General features: G+C 43.6%; 1 protein-coding gene across 2 annotated transcripts; it reads left to right on the top strand.

Moving 5' to 3' along the window:
- Positions 1 to 26: 26 nt before the first annotated feature.
- Positions 27 to 8,690, top strand: ATP5F1A (ATP synthase F1 subunit alpha). Of its 2 annotated transcripts, none has more exons than XM_059707215.1 (12): positions 27 to 179; positions 1,679 to 1,757; positions 3,160 to 3,329; positions 4,864 to 5,037; positions 5,137 to 5,303; positions 5,503 to 5,651; positions 5,987 to 6,138; positions 6,240 to 6,464; positions 7,246 to 7,353; positions 7,478 to 7,622; positions 8,205 to 8,355; positions 8,471 to 8,690. In XM_059707215.1, exons 1-12 carry the CDS (start codon positions 120 to 122, stop codon positions 8,550 to 8,552), a joined length of 1,662 nt encoding a protein of 553 aa, XP_059563198.1. In that variant the 5' UTR covers positions 27 to 119; the 3' UTR covers positions 8,553 to 8,690. The 2 variants fall into 2 exon arrangements, with proteins under 2 accessions (XP_059563198.1, XP_059563197.1); XM_059707214.1 differs by having other exon boundaries at positions 68 to 206.
- The last annotated feature ends 6,344 nt before the right edge of the window (positions 8,691 to 15,034 follow it).

Genomic DNA, 15,034 nt, shown 5'->3' with positions numbered 1-15,034 from the left:
CTAGGGGCGGTACTTCCGGGTCAGGTGGGCTGGCTGCCTTGACCTTCCTCGCCGCTCAGCCATTTTGTCCCAGTCAGTCCGAGGCTGCGGCTGCAGAGCAACTTCGAGGAGCTGCAAAGATGCTGTCCGTGCGCGTCGCCGCGGCCGTAGCCCGCGCCCTCCCTCGGCGGGCAGGGCTGGTGAGCGCAGGGCACCGGCGGGAGGAGGTGGCCCGTGCGGGCGGCAGCGGGTGATGGTGGGGCGCTGGCTCGGGAGCTCTCTCTGCAAGGAGGGTGAGGGGGCTGTGGCAGGCGCCGCCATCTTGCACTGCTGGCTGCTCCGGCCGGGCCCGGCCGGGCAGGAGGGCAGCGGAAAGGCCCTTGTGTTCGCCCTCCGTGCGAGATGGTGCAGAGTGGTGCAGGGGGCACAGTGACCTTGATGCTGCCCAGGGATGGGGCCTCAGGAGGATTCCCTTCGGTTGAGAGCGGCGCGCGAGGGGCCTTGGGTGAAGGTCAGGGCCTGGGCGCTCGCTGTCCGAAGCCTGGGCCGAAACGGGGTGGCCGGGCCCCGCCGATTCCCCGGGACTCCCTCGCTGAAGGTCAGAGCGAGCTGCGAACCCCGGCCGGTGAAGGTCAGCGGGCCCCGGCATTTCACCCTGCCCGGAGGTCAGTTCGGAGGAGAGCAGCACATGAAGGGCGTGTCCCGAACGCTTGGGTGGGCGGCCTCAGTGCTGAACCCCGAAAGGATCGCGAAGACCCGGCACGGGTGCGGGTGTGCGTTTCCTACGGCCGGTACCGCGCGCCACCATGGCAGGCCAGCCGCTGCGGCGCGGTCCCGTCTAGCGGGAGAGCGTGCGTGGCGGCACTTTGACAGGTCTTAAGCTTCCGTCCGTGAGGAATTGTTAGACGGTGATGGGGACTCGAGGGAAATAGAGCAGAGGTTGGAAAATGCCTGTGACGGTCAATGCCCTTCATTACTTCTCTCTCTCTCTCTCTCTCAGATAAGTACATAACCTTTACTTAAATCCTGTGTTAGCGCTTTTACATGTACTTACTTTTTCCATCGTAAAGGTAGTGTCAACCTGAAGGGTGAAATAGACATACTGCCCTAACCCAACCGCTGGCAGCATAGTTTCTCATCAAATTTCAACATTGACAGTTTTTTGTCTTCTTGATTAAAAACAAATATTTCTTCTTATTGATTTCATAGAGGAAGGGAGAGAGAGATAGAAACATCAATGATGAGAGAGAAGCATTGATCGGCTGCCTCCTGCACGCCCCACGCTGGGAACCAAGCCCACAACCCGGGCATGTGTCCTGACCGGGAATCCAACTGTGACCTCCTGGTTCTTAGGTGGATGCACAACCACTAAGTCACGCTGGCTGGGCCCTTGATTGTTTTTTTGTTTTTTTTTTTTTTAATATAAATAGCTCTAAAGTCGAAATAATAGTGCCTGATACCTTTAAAGGGAAAGGTGCTTTGTTAACTGTTACTATACTTCCAGGAACTGCAAATAGGTTTTTACATATCAAAAAACTGTTTTTTCACCTGTTTAAAGTCTTCCGATTTTAAGCAAAATATTGTGAGTATAATTAATATCTTAACAGATAACTTGATCAAACTAAGCTTGCATTCAAACTAGCCAGTTTTATAAAGGCCTTTTTAAAAATCAGATTTAAAAAATATATTTTTGCCCTAGGTCTCCAAAAATGCTTTGGGATCATCCTTCATTGCTACAAGGAATCTTCATGCCTCTAACACTCATCTTCAGAAGATTGGTGAGTCATTATTTCTAAATCTACACCACACTTACTACCTTCTCATTAAACAAAAGATAAGTTACATAGTTGTTGCAGGCTTTTTCCCCCTATTTTGTTAATTTTTTCTCTCAATTTTAGTTACTGCAGAACTCCAGATTTTTTTTTTCTTTGTCTAAATATATTTTTATTGATTTCAGAGAGGAAGGGAGAGAAAGAGAGAAACATCAACGATGAGAGATAATCATTTATCGGCTGCCTCCTGCACACCCCCTACCGGGGATCGAGCTGAAACCCGTGCATGTGCCCTGACATGGATGGATTGAACTGTGACCTCCTGGTTCATAGGTCGACACTGAGCCACACCTGCCTGGCAGAACCTCAGATTCTTTTTTTTTTTTTCTTTTTTTTTATTGCTTAAAGTATTACAAAGGGTATTACATATGTATCCATTTTATCCCCCCGCCCTAGACAGTCCCCTAGCCTCCCCTATCACCCAGTGTCTTATGTCCATTGGTTATGCTTATATGCATGCATACAAGTCCTTTAGTTGATCTCTTACCCCCCTACCTCCTGCCCCCCAACCCTCCCCGGCCTTCCCGCTGCAGTTTGACAATCTGAGAACCTCAGATTCTTAACCCACAATGTGCCATTTAGTCCTATGTTGGTAGGTTTGCTTGTTCTAGTGAAATGAACTACAGTTTTATATATTTCTCTTTTGATGTTAGTATAGCTTCTTTGTTCTGATAATGTCCCGTTGGGTGGAAACAGAATGTGCACATGGCAGGTGGTGGACACACTTTCCGATCTATGAAAGATTTTTTTTTTTCCTCTCCTAAAAAAAAATTACAAAAAGTAGGCAATTTTTCCCTCTATGTTTTTCAAAGGCATTAGGTGCTAATCTATGAATTTGCCTTTGCAAGTTTATTTTAAGGATATTTTATTTTATTTTTTTTCCTAAAGGGGAGAATGATGGTTTTTATTTTTTTAAATATATTTTATTGATTTTTTTACAGAGAGGAAGGGAGAGGGATAGAAAGTTAGAAACATCGATGAGAGAAAAACATCCATCAGCTGCCTCCTGCACACTTTCTACTGGGGATGTGCCCACAACCAAGATACATGCCCTTGACCAGAGTGGAACCTGGGACCCTTGAGTCCAAAGACTGAGCCAAACCGGTTAGGGCTATTTTAAGGATATTTTAATTTTATTAGTTTTTTATCTGTCTCGTGAAGTTTTCTCTGAGTCACTTGGGTTCTTTTTCATAGATCTCATGCTTTTTTGAATAGAACGATGTATTGCTTTTTGGAGTATAATTTGATCATTGTGATCACAAACTATATTATTCATGTTGTTATGCAAATAGGTGTTGAAAATAAACTGGGGCCAGATTATTATTTGTAATGGAATTGCTCTCAATAGGCACTGCCGAGATGTCCTCTATTCTTGAAGAGCGAATTCTTGGAGCTGATACCTCTGTTGACCTTGAAGAGACTGGGCGTGTCTTAAGTATTGGTGATGGTATTGCCCGAGTACATGGGCTAAGGAATGTTCAAGCAGAAGAAATGGTAGAGTTTTCTTCAGGCTTAAAGGTAAATTATAAAATAGTATTTTGCTGTTTTAGGGTTGTTGTCTTCATTTAGTAAATCAGATATGTCAGTTTGGGTTTTTTTACTTTAAATCTCAATCTGCCTCAGGGTTTTTGTGGTCAGTGTCATAGATTGTGAAAATATATTTAAGGGTTTTCACTCTAGAAACTTATTTACACATAATTCATAGCCATTAGCTCCTAAGTACATAGTTTTAGTAAATCTTCACCCAGATTCTAAGAAGGTCAAGTCTGTTCTTTGTAGCTGTGAAGATCATCTTGTATAAAAGCATTTGATAACTTTAAGCTTATTTAATTAAATTAATAAAATTAATAAATTCATTTCTGGTGGAAAGTTCGAAGTCACTGACTTTGTATTTCTAGTAAGAATAGATCTCTTGATGAGAGGCAAGTTGCTGGTGTCGCTATCACAAGTTCTCTGATGATGTAAGCCCACCTTTTTCTACTAGGTTGAGCCTAGTTGGCCAGTGGGGTGAGAATTAAAAGCTGTAGGAGTCGTAGTTCTCTGAGGAAAGCAGAGCCTGATGTCTAGATGGACCAGGGGCAGTAGTACACAAATAGGGGAAAGGATCGTCTTGGTCCTCTTGCTAGTATGGAAAAGAGCCACTTAACGTACAAGGCGAATTGTAGGGCCAAAAGTTTTATCATTGTCTAAAAAGTTAACCTCTTTTATCTTCAGTGTGTGTATCTTATATGTCTTTGAAAGCTTAGGCTGAAATTAATGAGCTCTCAAGTCTCCTTTTAGCTTTTAAGAGTGTTAGCCCATACCGTCCAATAGAACTTTCTGCAATGTCAGAAATATTCTATGTCTGTGCTGTTGAATATGGTAACTAGTGTATGTAGGAGACCATTGAGCATGTAAAAGGTAGCTGGTGTGACCTAAGGGACCACATTTATAAATTTGACTGAGTTTAAATTTAAGAAGCCACATGTGGTTAGTGACCTATATTGAAATCAGATTTAGACTAAAGATTCAGTACCTCCAATAATATTCTACGATATTCCTCTGTATTCTAGGCTCAACTTAGTACAAAGAAGTGGACGTATATCATCAGAGAGCTTATGATAGCTACACCAGATCTTACATCACTGACCAGACTGAGTTCCTGGAATAGCCTTTTTGTTTTGATTATGTTCAATTTCTTTCCTTCCATGTGCTCTTTGAGGATGTGATAAGAAGCAAGTCCTTTTTAAAAAATTTTATCTGATGATTTTTAGAGAAACATTAATTTGTTGTTCCACTTACTTATGCATTCATTGGTGGACTCCAGGGATCGAACCTGCAACCTTGGCATATTGGGATGAGGCTCTAACCAACTGAGCTATCTGGCCAAGGTGCTATTTTAAAAGTCTTAACCAAAGAAGATTGTTTATTAGAAAAATACTTAGGAGTAAACCAGATCTAAAGAACAATACTGCCTTTTTTTCTCTATAGCTATTTTCATAATCATGTAGTGTTGGTATGTGGGGAGAAGAGCCACTTGGGGCTCATTGGTGTTCAATTGTCTTTTATGTAGGGTATGTCTCTGAACTTGGAACCTGACAATGTGGGTGTTGTCGTGTTTGGAAATGATAAACTGATTAAGGAAGGAGATATTGTGAAGCGAACAGGAGCCATTGTGGATGTTCCTGTTGGCGAGGAGCTGTTGGGTCGTGTAGTAGATGCCCTTGGTAATGCCATTGATGGGAAGGTAGGCTTATCATTCATTAGATGTAGTTCCTTTTTGGTGTGGTTGTAGTTTCTAACAAATATCAAGACTGATTGTTCTGGGGTTCCTTTTTATCAACAGGGTCCAATTGGTTCCAAGACCCGTAGGCGAGTTGGCCTGAAAGCCCCTGGGATCATTCCTCGAATCTCTGTGCGGGAACCAATGCAGACTGGCATTAAGGCTGTGGATAGCTTGGTGCCCATTGGTCGTGGTCAGCGTGAGCTGATTATTGGTGACCGACAGACTGGGTAAAGACGCAGTAGCTTGTTAAAAGTTCTAACTGAAATTGGCTCTATGAAAAGATTACTTTATAGTGTTGGAATGGTAAATGCTTTGGATATAACAGGGAGAATAAAATTTGATGTGTGGGTTGTAGTAGTGAAATTTTAATTGGGGAATTCTTTGAAACATTTAGTTAAGATTTATGTTTACTTTCGCTTTTTAAAGCAAAACATCAATTGCTATTGACACAATCATTAACCAGAAACGTTTCAATGAGGGAACTGATGAAAAGAAGAAGCTGTACTGTATCTATGTTGCTATTGGTCAGAAGAGATCCACTGTTGCCCAGTTGGTGAAGAGACTTACAGATGCAGGTATTAAAGAACTTTAGTCCCATTGCTGTTACCTGGGAGCCCTGTAGCTGCCAACCTTAGGATAACGTCTACTTAATGAAGGCTGATTTTAATTACTCTCTAATGAACTCTATACTGATATAGTCAATACATAAAAGAAAAGTAAATGTAAAAATTTAGCATAAAACGAAGTTTTAAGGTTTTATCATTTTCTTTAAAGTAGAAGCTGTTTGACTCAGATTAATTTTAGTAGTAAGTCACTTAGTAAAGCATTTAGATAATTTTTATTGCAGTAGCCTCTACTTTAGAAATCACAATATTAACAACCTTGTAAAACAAATCTGTGTTTTTCCCAGATGCCATGAAGTACACCATTGTGGTTTCAGCTACCGCCTCTGATGCTGCCCCACTTCAGTACCTGGCTCCTTATTCCGGCTGTTCTATGGGAGAATATTTTAGGGATAATGGCAAACATGCTTTGATCATCTATGATGACTTATCCAAACAGGTCAAAATAAATGTATTTTTAGACTCTGTTTGTATGTTTGCACTGTTTGACCAAATGTAGCTTCTAACGGGTGGATTTCCTAACCCTTTTCTGTACTGCAGGCTGTTGCTTATCGTCAGATGTCTTTGCTGCTGCGCCGACCCCCTGGTCGTGAGGCCTATCCTGGTGATGTGTTCTACCTACACTCCCGTCTGCTAGAGAGAGCAGCCAAAATGAACGATTCTTTTGGTGGTGGCTCCTTGACTGCTCTGCCAGTCATAGAAACACAAGCTGGTGATGTGTCTGCTTACATTCCAACTAATGTCATTTCCATCACTGACGGACAGGTATTATTCTTATGCTTAATATAAATGTAAAAGCTTAGGGTGATTCCAATGTACTGGTTGGAAATAGTAGTTCTGAACTGATTTTACTTTTTTATTATGGAAAATTTCAAATGTATGCAAAAGTAAAGAGGATAGTATAGCAAAACCCCATATATCAATTTATAGTATGGAGTACTTCTTGCTTCATTTATACCCCTGCTATCCTTCCCCCTGCATAATTTTGAGCAAATCCCAGAAATCATTTCACTTCACCTGTATACCTATAATAATAAAAGCGTAATGTGCTAATTAGACCGGACAGCCAAACGACCTTCCGGATGTCCTTCCTGACAAAGCCGCAGCGGTGGGGGTGAGCAGTTAGGGGCGATCAGGCAGGCAGGCAGAGTGGTTAGGAACAATCAGACAGGTAGGCAGGTGAGTGGTTAGGAGCCAGAGGTCCCGGATTGCGAGAGGCTACAGGCCAGGCTGAGGGATGTCCTCTTGCCTGCCGCATCACCCCCCCCACACACACACACACACATGGATGTTGTGCACTGGGCCTCTAGTATTTTAATAAAACGTTAACCTTTTTTTTTTTTTCATGTTACGCACATCTCCCAATCTCAGCAATGAAATATGTAGGTTGATTGGAGTTGTGAAAGATTTGAGGAGCTATTTACCATAAGATACCATTTAGTATTCTTCCTCAGTGTTTTTGAGCTTCAGTTTTTCAGCACAGTATCTTAATTTTGAAATGCTGATTTCTAAGTTTGCTAGCATGTGCATTGTCCTTACATTGTAGATCTTCTTGGAAACAGAATTGTTCTACAAAGGTATTCGCCCTGCCATTAACGTTGGTTTGTCTGTGTCCCGTGTTGGATCTGCTGCCCAAACCAGAGCCATGAAGCAGGTAATTTGAATCACTTTTGGGGAGAGGTATCATTAGGTTAAAACCAAAGTGTATTTGTATAGTGCTCTGTGTCACTGAGTGAAGTATTTTTGTATAGTATGAGTTAACCAATTCTGTATTTCAGGTGGCAGGTACCATGAAGCTGGAATTGGCTCAATATCGTGAGGTTGCTGCTTTTGCTCAGTTCGGTTCTGATCTTGATGCTGCCACTCAGCAACTCTTGAGCCGTGGTGTACGTCTGACTGAATTGCTGAAGCAAGGACAGTATTGTGAGTTGTTCTCTTTATTTGGTCAAGTTCCTACTTTGTGGGACTATGACATAGCTTCCTACAAGCTGTAATACATGCTGTTACCTCATCAGCGGTACTGCCTTTTGAATGCAGTTGATGCCGTGTTTATTTAATCAAAGTACAGACAGTCTTTATCATTTAAATGTAAATGCTACAGACTTAATAACCAGCAAAACTTACTATGTTTAGTACTTTTTGGGGAATTAAGACTTACTAGATGCTCCTCACACCCTACTACATGAGTGTAGAATTTGTCCTATTTAAAAGCATGTTATTCACTTAACCTTGTTATAAAAATTCAGCAAATTATTTATAACCAAAATAATTTAAATGCTGCCAGATGATATAACAGTGTTTGTGGAGAATGCCCTAATATTATACTTTAGGACTTGCAAATATAAGAAAATCACTGTTTCCTGGGGAGGAGGTGGGTGGAGTTTCTCACTGCGAACGTGAGAATAAGTGATAAACTTGTTAATGGAGGGAAAAGTAAGTGTCTCTGACTTTGGTAACATGGTATTTATTTGAACAACTCACTGGCATCCTTTTGTTTCTCTTCAGCTCCCATGGCTATTGAAGAGCAAGTGGCTGTCATTTATGCCGGTGTAAGAGGATATCTTGATAAACTGGAGCCCAGCAAGATCACAAAGTTTGAGAGTGCTTTCTTGTCTCATGTTATCAGCCAACACCAAGCCCTGTTGGGCAATATCAGGTATGAACACAATTGCATGAAGTCTTGCTAAATTTCTTTTGTATTTTGTAGTGAGCCTAGTCATTGAATTTTTGTCCAGGTCAGAAACTAATGATCTCCTTTTATTTCCAAACAGGACTGACGGAAAGATCTCAGAACAGTCAGATGCAAAGCTGAAAGAAATTGTAACTAACTTCTTGGCTGGATTTGAAGCTTAAACTCCTATGGATTCACATCAGATACCAGTTTGGTTTTGTCATTGTTTCTTCTAGTAATCAGTTCCATTTGTAAAAGGTTTACTCTCATGCTCCAGATGTACAGAATCACCTTAAAAATAAAGGTTCCATATTGCTTGGCGGTTTTCTGTAGTTTGAATGGTTCCTTTAAAAGAACTGAGATTGCTTTGAGGAATTGGTAAGCATTGCTTCGTTGCTTATTTTATTTGACTGTTATCAATCTAAGAAGGCTTAAATAATTCACAGCTAAGTTCTTTGCAGATTCTAGAGTGCTTTATATTTGGTTAAACAGAAATTCGTTGACTTGGCAAATTGAATAACAGCTTTCTCCTGCCCTCTGGTGTTTTCGGACCACAGCCTCTGCTTGACCAGGCTCTGGTCCCAGGGTCTCATCTGGCTTTAGCTAGCTGGTCAGAACCCCTGCCAGGTTTACACCTCTTTCCTGGATGGGAGGGATCAGACAATGGGAAATGAAATAAAACATCTTGTTATTGAGGATCAGAGAGAGTTCATTGAATTCTCTGGCTGGCTCCATCACTGTCTCACCAATGAATACATGGGAAAGATCTCTCTTGAGGTGCTTTGAAACCTTGGGGAGGTACAGAAATTAGAGAACATAAGGATATATCATGTTATTAAGGGCTAGTTTGTGATAAAGTTGACAGGTTCTAGAAGTTCAAGAAGTGGGAAGACACTGAGGGCTGGAGAAGGGAGTGGTGATGAGCAGGAGGAAGCATGACCCATAGCCTGCAAAGCATGAGCTAGAATGGGGTGGCAGCACAGAAGAGCCTGACTGGCATGGGGTGGGGAAGCTGGGGAATGAGATGGGAAAGGTCAGGATAGAGATGGACTTGAGAGGATCAGCAACGTAAATACATGTAACTGACTTTCTGCTTTTCTTCCCCTGAAGTTCTGCACCTGTGATTTAAAATTGTAGCCTTTAATGTGATGGCTTCTCTGGGCATGTTCAGATTCGTTTTGGATTCATTGAACACTAATTGAGCAGCTACTCTCCGCTTCTGGCAGTGTGGGAGGGAGGGGCCAGGCTGCAGTGTCTGCCATGGACTGGGTGTCATGCTGCCTCTGCCTCCAGCCAGCAGTGTGATCCCAGGAGGACCACCCCACCTTGCTGATCGTCCATGTCCCCATCTGCTCAGGGTCTGGTAATCCTGACGCCCCACGGTCATGAGGATTCAGTGAGAGGTCACTTGTGAAACTCCTAGCAATGTGCACTGCACACAGTAGGTATTCAGGAACGCTACCTGCACCTTGTTCACAGAAGAGGATCACCACAGGGTAGTGCGGTCCTCGAGCTTGCAATAGTCGGCAATCATGGACTGTCTTTAGTTCTAAAAGCTGAGTGGGGGTTGTACCTTTACCCTAGCCAGGCCACGGGCCTGACCCAAGATATCCGGGTCTGCTTTCAGCTGAAGATCTCTAGCCCAGTGTGGTAACAAGGGTCCTCAGGCTGACCAGAGGCTTGGATATTCATCCCTGTGCCTTAGACTCATTTAAAAAGAGAATTGGCCCTGGCTGGTTTGGTTCAGTGGATAGAGCGTTAGCCTGGGGACTGACCGGTCCCGGGTTCGATTCTGGTCAAGGGCACATGCCCTGGTTGTGGGCTCGGTGCAGGCAATCAATGATTATCATTGATGTTTCTCTTTCTCTCCCCCTTCCTCTATGAAATCAATAAAAATATATTTAAAAGAATAAAGAGAATTGGACTAATTTTTGCCTAGTAAGTACGGATGCTCAGAATGTGGAGGAAGGACGGAAAGTGCCATAGCCTAAGGCTAACCATAACACTAACCTAACCCTAACCAGGCAGAGGCTTTTAGGACTAAAATTGTTTTCAGTTTTTAAATCTTCACTGGAGGCTTGCAACCAGGGCAGCAATTGGCAGCAGCAGTTCCTCCCAGATAAACCCCCTGAACCTGTCCACAAGGCCCCCTTTTCTCTGACTTAGTGAGCCAAAGCAGCCAGTCTAGGCTCATGTCTCCACTTAGTTCCTTCCAAGGCCAAATAATTTTAAAAAGGTACATCAATATATTGAGGCAATTCTTTTTAAATTTTTTTATTGATTTCAGAGAAGGGAGAAAGAAACATCAGTGATGAGAATCATTGATTGGTCGCTTCCTGCATGCCCCACACAGGATTGAATCCACAACCTGGGCATGTGTCCCAACCTGGAAATAAACTGTGATCCCCTGGTTCATAGGTTGATGCTCAACCACTGAGCCATGCCAGCCGGGCGAGGCAATTCTTAATGGATGGACATTTCGTTGCTTTAAATCTTTGCTAGAATAACCATGCTACTATGAATAACTGCATGCATATTTCACTTTGCACATGGAAATGTTGGGTCAAAAGATAGGTGCATCTAACATTTGGATGACACGGGCAAATTTCTCTTTACAAAGATAATCAATTTTACATGCAAGAGTGTGTTTTGGGCCAAAACCGGTTTGGCTCAGTGGATAGAGCGTCGGCCTGCGGACTGAGAGGTCCCAGGTTCAATTCCGGCCAAGGGCATGTACCTGGGTTGCGGGCACATCCCCAGTGGGAGATGTGCAGGAGGCAGCTTGATCGGTGTTTCTCTCATCGATGTTTCTAACCATCTCTCTCCCTTCCTCTCTGTAAAAAATCAATAAAATATATTTAAAAAGAGTGTGTTTTGGCCAGCACTGTGTGGTATCAAATTGTTAGGAAAGATTTACTTAAGGAATTTAGACAACACTTAGGAAACATGAAGTTAATAAAGCAAGACTCCAAATTTTATGTACAGTAAGAGCTTAACTATGCAAATATATGTTATTGGAAGAGATTACCGTATTTTTCTGTGTATAAGACTATTTTTTTCTAAAATCGTTAGACTGAAATTGAGGGAGCCTTGCGGGTGCTTCGCTGCCCATACCTTGTCAAACAGGCTTCCTCCAATCACGAGCCTTATTGTTACTGACGTCAGCTGATGCCCTAACTGGAGGTGGAGGTGGAGAGTGCACAGATGCAACAGGGACCTCAGCGTTCTGAGCCCATAAATACCGGTAAGCGATTGTCTTTCAGCTATGCAAAAGAGCATGGAAATAGAGCTGCAGAGAGAATTTGGACCTCTCCCCACTGAATGTATGATCAGACAGTGGAGAAAACAAGAAGAACAACTTAAGATGCCAAAAAGAAGAAGGCCTTAAGGGGAAAACCAGCAAAATGTTTAAAATATTGATTTCTTAATTTTGGGTTGGAAAAGTGGGGGGTGTCATACACGAAAGAATACTGTCAAAATGGTGGTTATCTTAAATGTGTTGACTATTAAATTTCACGATTTCATAATTGCTGCAGTAGTGTTATTTAACTTTGTTAGTAAAATGTCCCAAATTTGTCATAGACCCTTGTATATAGTACACATTTTACTTGTCTTTTCAATCAATACCTGTCCAGGTGATGAGCATAATAAACGTTTGAGGAATGCAGCTTCGACAAACATTTGCAATTTACGAAATTGCCACCAGGTGGTGGAAGAGCCTTAGAAGTCAGGGATCTTTGAAGCCTGCGTGAGCTTCAAAAATCAAGCACAATGTACCATAAAAAAATTGTAAGACTTAACACTTTAAAAAAAATTAGACATTAAAAGTTAGACAATTGAAATTGTTTCCTAAATATTTGTCCCAAATCTTAAAAACTTTCAGGAAAAGCCAGACCGGCGTGACTCAGTGGTTGAGCATGGATCTATGAACCAGCAGGTCAGGGTTCCAATCGCAGTTAGGGTACATGCCGGGGTTGTGGGCTCCATCCCAAGTGGGGACGATGCAGGAGGCAGCTGATCAAAACTTGGTCCTGTCTTTGGCCCTAAAACTTCTTTCATCTTCTCAGTGTGCACTATTTCTTTTTTTTTTTTTTTTAATTGCTTAAAGTATTACAAAGGGTATTACATATGTATCCATTTTATCCCCCCGCCCTAGACAGTCCCCTAGCCTCCCCTATCACCCAGTGTCTTATGTCCATTGGTTATGCTTATATGCATGCATACAAGTCCTTTAGTTGATCTCTTACCCCCCTACCTCCTGCCCCCCAACCCTCCCCGGCCTTCCCGCTGCAGTTTGACAATCTGTTTGAGGCAGCTCTGCCTCTGTATCTATTATTGTTCAAAAGTTTATAATGGTCTCTATTGTCCATGAATGAGTGAGATCATGTGGTATTTTTCCTTTATTGACTGGCTTATTTCACTTAGCATAATGCTCTCCAGTTCCATCCATGACGTTGCAAATGGTAAGAGTTCCTTCCTTTTTACAGCAGCATAGTATTCCATCGTGTAGATGTACCACTGTTTTCTAATCCATTCATCTACTGATGGGCACTTAGGCTGTTTCCAGATCTTAGCTATGGTGAATTGTGCTGCTATGAACATAGGGGTGGATATATCCTTTCTGATTGGTGTTTCTGGTTTCTTGGGATATATTCCTAGAAGTGGGATCACAGGGTCAAATGGGAGTTCCATTTTCAGTTTTTTAAGGAAACTCTATACTGTCTTCCATAGTGGCTGCACCAGTCTGCATTCCCACCAGCAGTAGTGTGCACTATTTCTTACCCCTCCTGCTAAGGTTTAGCCCAGTGATGGTGAACCTATGACACACTTGTCAGAGGTGACACGCGAACTCATTTTTTTGGTTGATTTTTCTTTGTTAAATGGCATTTAAGTATATAAAATAAATATCAAAAATATAAATCTTTGTTTTACTATGGTTGCAAATATCAAAAAATTTCTATATGTGACACGGCACCAGAATTAAGTTAGGGTTTTTCAAAATGCTGACACGCCAAGCTCAAAAGGTTCGCCATCACTGGTTTAGCCTGTTTTCCTGGTGCGCCCCCCCCCCCCCCCCGCCCTTCCCCTAAGGCAGTGGTTCTCAACCTTCCTAATGCCGCGACCCTTTAATACAGTTCCTCATGTTGTGGTGACCCCCAACCATAAAATTATTTTCGTTGCTACTTCATAACTGTAATGTTGCTACTGTTATGAATGGTAATGTAAATATCTGATATGCAGGATGTATTTTCATTGTTACAAATTGAACATAATGAAACCATAGTGATTAATCACAAAAACAATATGTAATTATATATGTGTTTTCTGATGGTCTTAGGCGACCCCTGTGAAAGGGTCATTTGACCCCCAAAGGGGTCGCGACCCACAGGTTGAGAACCGCTGCCCTAAGGCCTCTGCTGCCTCCTGATGGTGCTGCCCGGCTTCCTTTCCTTCTAGGTCAGTGGTTCTCAACCTTGGCTGCACATTAGAATCACCTGGGAATCTTTTTGAAATCCTTATTTCTGGGCCTCATCCTCCGGAAATTCTGTTTCTTTGTTACTAATGTTATGGCCCCACCCCATCACAAAGAAACAGAATTTCCGGAGGATGAGGCCCAGAAATCAGGATTTTAAAAAGATTCCCAGGTGATTCTAATGTGCAGCCAAGGTTGAGAACCACTGTTCTAGCCTCACTGCTTTCCAAAGAGATGAAGGACCAGATGAACAGATGCATGCCCTTGAAGTCACCCAGAGCTGGAGGCCACCTCTCCATCCTTGTAGTTGTGGGACTGGGGGTGGCATTACCAAGCAGAACCTTTTAGCTGTCCTTCAAATCTCAGTCATTGCTCTTTCACTATGTCTGGACAGAGCTAGAACCGGCTTAAGAGGCAAACGCTTGCCTCTCTAGGCTTGGTGTGGGCAGAGCTCTCCATCCCTTTAATACACTGTGATCTCTGGCTACTCACTCAGCCTCTGGGCTGCAGCTCTGGCTCAGGGCACAGAGCGCCATATTACCACAAAGAGGGATGGGTCCGACTTGCCCTGGGACTATGCTTTTACAGGGGTGTAATGTTATGTTATGAGAGTGGAGGGAGAGGAGGGAAGCTCTGGGCTCCTACTGCTGGGGTGGGATTGGTGGACAGGGTCTCGGGTCTTGAGAATGGGGAAGGGTCCGGGAGGAGCTGAGCTCCTGTGCGCCCTGTAAAGACCCCGCTAAGGGACCTAGAGTCAAGGGGGGAGGAAAGTATCCATGACCTCTCCACGACTTTTAGACTAAAACGTGCCCCGGGGCTGGGTGGTTTGCACGGGGCACCCGGGGTCCAGAACACAACTCGCTGAAGCGTCTACACCTCACGAGACCGCGTGGCCAGTGTGGCCCCGCTGACACCCCATCCGCGCGGCCACCCTCTGATGGGCGGGGACTCCCCTACCACCTCGAGCCTGGGTTCTCTGCAAGGAATTCGGTCGAGGGAGGAGGGGACTTGTGGGCAGGAACAGAGCCGAATTCGGGCGGGCAGGCCACCGCACCAGTTCCTTCCAATCGCCGGAGGCTTCCTGGAGGAGGCGGCAGTTAGGTGTCGCTCACTGATTGTGGCCTGACGCCCCGGGGTCCGTCTGGGTCCGGGCTTCGGGTCCCGCGTGGCGGAGGCGGGGCCTCTGTACGG

This window comes from Myotis daubentonii, chromosome 8 (assembly GCF_963259705.1).
Source record: "Myotis daubentonii chromosome 8, mMyoDau2.1, whole genome shotgun sequence".
NCBI lineage: Eukaryota > Metazoa > Chordata > Mammalia > Chiroptera > Vespertilionidae > Myotis > Myotis daubentonii.
Note: the sequence above shows the minus strand (reverse complement) of the source record. Positions and strands in the feature narration are given on the sequence as shown.

Excerpts from the sequence above, each read along its gene's own strand:
- ATP5F1A (XM_059707214.1), top strand. The coding sequence starts at position 120 with ATGCTGTCCGTGCGCGTCGCCGCGGCCGTAGCCCGCGCCCTCCCTCGG. Across the intron at positions 5,038-5,136 it reads GTAATGCCATTGATGGGAAG|GGTCCAATTGGTTCCAAGAC; the intron begins GTAGGCTTATCA and ends TTTTATCAACAG. Across the intron at positions 8,356-8,470 it reads GCCCTGTTGGGCAATATCAG|GACTGACGGAAAGATCTCAG; the intron begins GTATGAACACAA and ends ATTTCCAAACAG.